This window comes from Parus major, chromosome 13 (genome assembly GCF_001522545.3).
Source record: "Parus major isolate Abel chromosome 13, Parus_major1.1, whole genome shotgun sequence".
NCBI classification, from domain to species: Eukaryota; Metazoa; Chordata; class Aves; order Passeriformes; family Paridae; genus Parus; species Parus major.
In genome coordinates this window covers 16,132,365-16,136,142 of record NC_031782.1, presented here as the reverse complement: position 1 = coordinate 16,136,142, position 3,778 = coordinate 16,132,365, and the positions used below count along the sequence as shown (strand labels likewise).

The 3,778-nt window shown below is 49.4% G+C and overlaps 1 protein-coding gene across 1 annotated transcript in view; it reads right to left on the bottom strand.

Annotated features, from left to right (window-relative positions):
• Positions 1-3,774, bottom strand: part of DELE1 (DAP3 binding cell death enhancer 1) — a gene marked incomplete at its 5' end in the record, with an annotated part of 16,001 nt that extends 12,227 nt beyond the window's left edge. The window contains 3 exons of the mRNA XM_015641493.1: positions 3,145-3,288; positions 3,528-3,648; positions 3,742-3,774. Coding sequence (XP_015496979.1) covers positions 3,145-3,288; positions 3,528-3,648; positions 3,742-3,774 — 298 coding nt within the window. The remainder of the gene's footprint in view (positions 1-3,144; positions 3,289-3,527; positions 3,649-3,741) is intronic.
• Positions 3,775-3,778: the final 4 nt, after the last annotated feature.

The following is a 3,778-nucleotide window of genomic DNA, read 5'->3' as shown; positions in this document are numbered from 1 at the left end:
TCCCCATTTTGCCAGCCTCACTCTCTCTCAGTAAACACTGGGAAAAGAAAAAAAAAATATCCTGTACCCCAGGCAGGTTTTTCTGTAAGAAAGCAAAATGAAGTGAAAGAAAGGGATCATCAAGCTTCACTTTCCACAGAAAGATTCCCAGGACTTCTCACATGACAGAACCCTGCATTTTTTCAGGCTCTTCAGTGCAAATCTCTTTACCAAATCTCTTCCTCCTGACTTTCCTCCCTAAGTTCCCACAAAATGGATGCACAACATAAGGTGGAATGTAACCCGAGGACTTATGCATGGAGCAAAATCAAATTATTTCTGACATATATTATCTCTGACAAGTGACAGTTGGAGATGCTTGGGCAGAAAGGGTGAGGAGCAGGGATTATAAAGTCACGCTCTCCCTGGCAGAACTTTCCAGCCATCAGCTGTTCTGTGATCTGAGCAGGAGGCTTGGCTGGACCAATTAAGTCTCATTTCAAAGTGTAATTTTACCTAATCACTTCTTGGAACCCACTTGGACTTCTGGCCCGTAGCAGTGAGTTCCACAATTTACCTGGGCACTGGCCAAACACAAAATGCCTTTTGCTTTTTTCCAAACTTGCTACCTGACCCTTCTGAGCTGCCTTTTAATATCAGGATTATGAAAAAGACTGTCCCTATTCTCTTTCTCTCAACACTTTTAGTTTCACAGAGCACCAGCACATTCTCTGCCACTTCTTTTTTTTTTTTTAAGCTGAAGAGTCAGTCTGTGTTTGGATGTAATTGTCTCCCTGTCATCTTTTCTCTGCAGTTTTGTCCCTGTTTTTCAAGCACTGTCTTTTCCTTAAGTGTTCAAGACGTGGCTGCATCCCAGACTCACACAAACCCACAGCACTGCCTTGTCCTCAGCTCCTTCCTTCACCATAATTAACATTTAATTGGCCTCACTGCTGCCAAGCACTGACTTAACCTTATCAAAAGCACATCCACAGTGACTTTAAATGTTCCCTCTGCAAGACAATTATTAAGTTGACACTCCTCACTCTGTCTGTGTATTTACAGCCCCACTCCCCTGTGCACACTCGTTTTACCCACCTGGGGATTACCCTGGCTTTGGTTCTCATGCAATCTTTGCCTGTGACTTTCAGATTTGACTGTCCTGAAAAATTTTGTACCATTTGCTGCTTCTGCTGCCTCGTTTGTCACCTCTGTTTTTCCAAATCACTGCTGACTGTGCTGAACAGAACAGGTTTTATAAAGGACAGGAGAATCCTACAGCAATGGCTCTCCACTGTGAAAACCTTCTTTCAGGACTTCCCAACCCCTCCATGTTCCTTCACATCAGCTTTAATTCTTTAGATAGCTTTGGTTTAGGTCCTGTCTGGAAGATTCTCCAAAAGCTAAAAGCTGGATTATCTTGCTCCACATGCCTGTTGACTTCTCCAAAGAAGACTTAATAGATTTACAACTCTCTCAAGTCTCTGCAAGGGAACAAGCTGGCCTGAGAAATGGCTTCCTAAATCCTCCCAAGACCTTTGATACAGCCCACTCACCCCAGCTTCTGACACCACTATCCTGTAACAGAGTTTTTATCAAATTAGAATCACCTTTTTTGCAGTTCTGTGCCTCAAACAAACACCCACCCACCCTTTTTAAAAGCCAAGCTGTGCAATCTGTCTGTGCTCATTCCCCTGGTCACAGAGCAGGTTTGAACATGGGATTACAGACCATCCTTGGAGGCTCAGTGATCTCCCAGCTTCTAAAGAACATCTGAGCAAAGACCACGTGGCCTTAGTGACTTGTCACTGTTGAATTTATCAGTTTGCCCAAAAGCTCTTCCTGTTGACTCTCAGCAGGAACTGTTTGTCAGACACACATTCGCTCCAGGACGTTCAGCTGTGCCAACTGCAGGCATTGCTGTCTTCACTTCTCCCCACCACTCCTCCCAGAGGTCCATGTCCAGTCACCTGCCAGGCTTGGAGTGCTTCTTAATATGCTCCAGGCTAAAGCAGATGGGTTAAACAGTCTAATTGGCAGTTTAGGTAAATTAACCTGGCTGTTTTCCTGGAGTTAATTAGGAGACATGGAAACAAAATGCTCCATTTGCCAACTGATGGGAATGGTAACCTCTGGCAGGAGAAGGTTTGATAAGCAGTGATGGGCAGTAGCTGAAATCAGCACATAAGGAAGCCAAAATTCTGAAAGAAGGCAAAAAATGTGGAACAGCTCTGACCTTTTCTGCAGCACCTTCATTATTTAAATTCTTCCTTGAGGGTGCTGAGGCCCTGGCACAGAGAAGCTGTGGCTGCCCCTGGATCCCTGGAAGTGTCTAAGGCCAGGCTGGACAAGGCTTGGAGCAGCCTGGGATGGTGCAAGGTGTCTCTGCCCATGGCAGGGAACAAGAAGAGCTTTCAGGTCCCTCTCATCCCAAAGCAGGCTGTGATCCTGTGATTTAGCCAACATCTGTGCCTGGTTTCCTGATGTGCCTCTTCTACACCACTACTGAATGTTGCCCCCTTGCCACCTGTTCCAGCAGGCTCCCTGCTTCCAACAGCTTTCCTCAGGTCATTATTCTATATCCATTTCTGTGTCTAGTGAGCTGTAGGCCTCATCTGATCTTCCTTGGTGTGACTTTAAATTCCCTATGTAGGACACGCTTTCCTGGGTGAGATTTCAATTTTGTTGGAGTCTATCTCTCTATTTTTATAAAACTCATTTTAATAATGTCTTTGATACCTCCTTCCACTGTCTTATCTATGGCAGAAGAGCTCAGAAGCGCATCCTCATCTTGCAGGAAGAGAATAATTCCTTCAGTTTCACACCAGCCTCCCAGATCAATGGCACAGCATCCTCCTGAACCCTTCTGGCTGCAAACATCTGTCCACAATAAAAGCACAGGACTGGATGCTGCAGTCGGTCTGCTAAGGCAGAGCAGGGTTGGGAATGCTGTTGTCACCTGCAGTTACAGCACAGCCCTGTCTCTGCCCTCAGGAGGTTTTTTCCTCCTGTCTCTGGACTCTGATTCATCTCTGCCTTTCCACTCTCACCTGCCTCCTCAAGTGTCAATAAATGGCTACAAACTCCTTGGCTCCGAGCTTGCCTTGGGGGAACTCCCAGGACCTTCTGCCACAAGGCTCCTGCCCCGCAGCACATGGCACATACCTGCTTCTGCCCAGGGCTGGCTCTCTCCTTGCCCCGAGGGGATGCCTGAGGATGAACTCTCTGCTACAGCCTCTGCACTTGCTTTCTGCAGGAACTGCGACCCCAGCTGCTCGCCAGGACAGCCGGCTGAGGCTTCAGTCACCGCTGTTAATACAGAGCACAAAAACTGTGTCTGCTCCAGGCGACAACACCGCTCTGTGCATGTACTCGGTGTCCTCTGACCACACAGACAAACAGGAGCAAAGTTTGTGCAGCACAATCCCGAACGGAAAACAAAGGTAATTAAGAAGCAGAGATTGTCCTGACACTCTCCCCAGGCCCTCCCGGGCTCACTTGGCACACCGAGGCAGGAATCCCCCCGCCGCCCTCCCCAGGCCGCTGACCTGCGGGCTGCGGGGGCAGCGAGGAGCTCCAGGGCAGCCTCCGCTCCGTCCGGGAGTCCGGCAGCGACCTGAGCCCCGCGATCTGCCGGAGCAGCTGCAGCAGCACCGCGCCCACAGCGCCCTGCGGAGAGCGGCCACGCTCAGGGCACGGCCCCGCTGCCAGCGGGACCCCCCCGGCTGTCCCCCCCCGGCTGGGCCCGCCGCTGCTCCTCACCCAGGTGACGGCCTCTCGCACGGAGTAGCGGGGCACC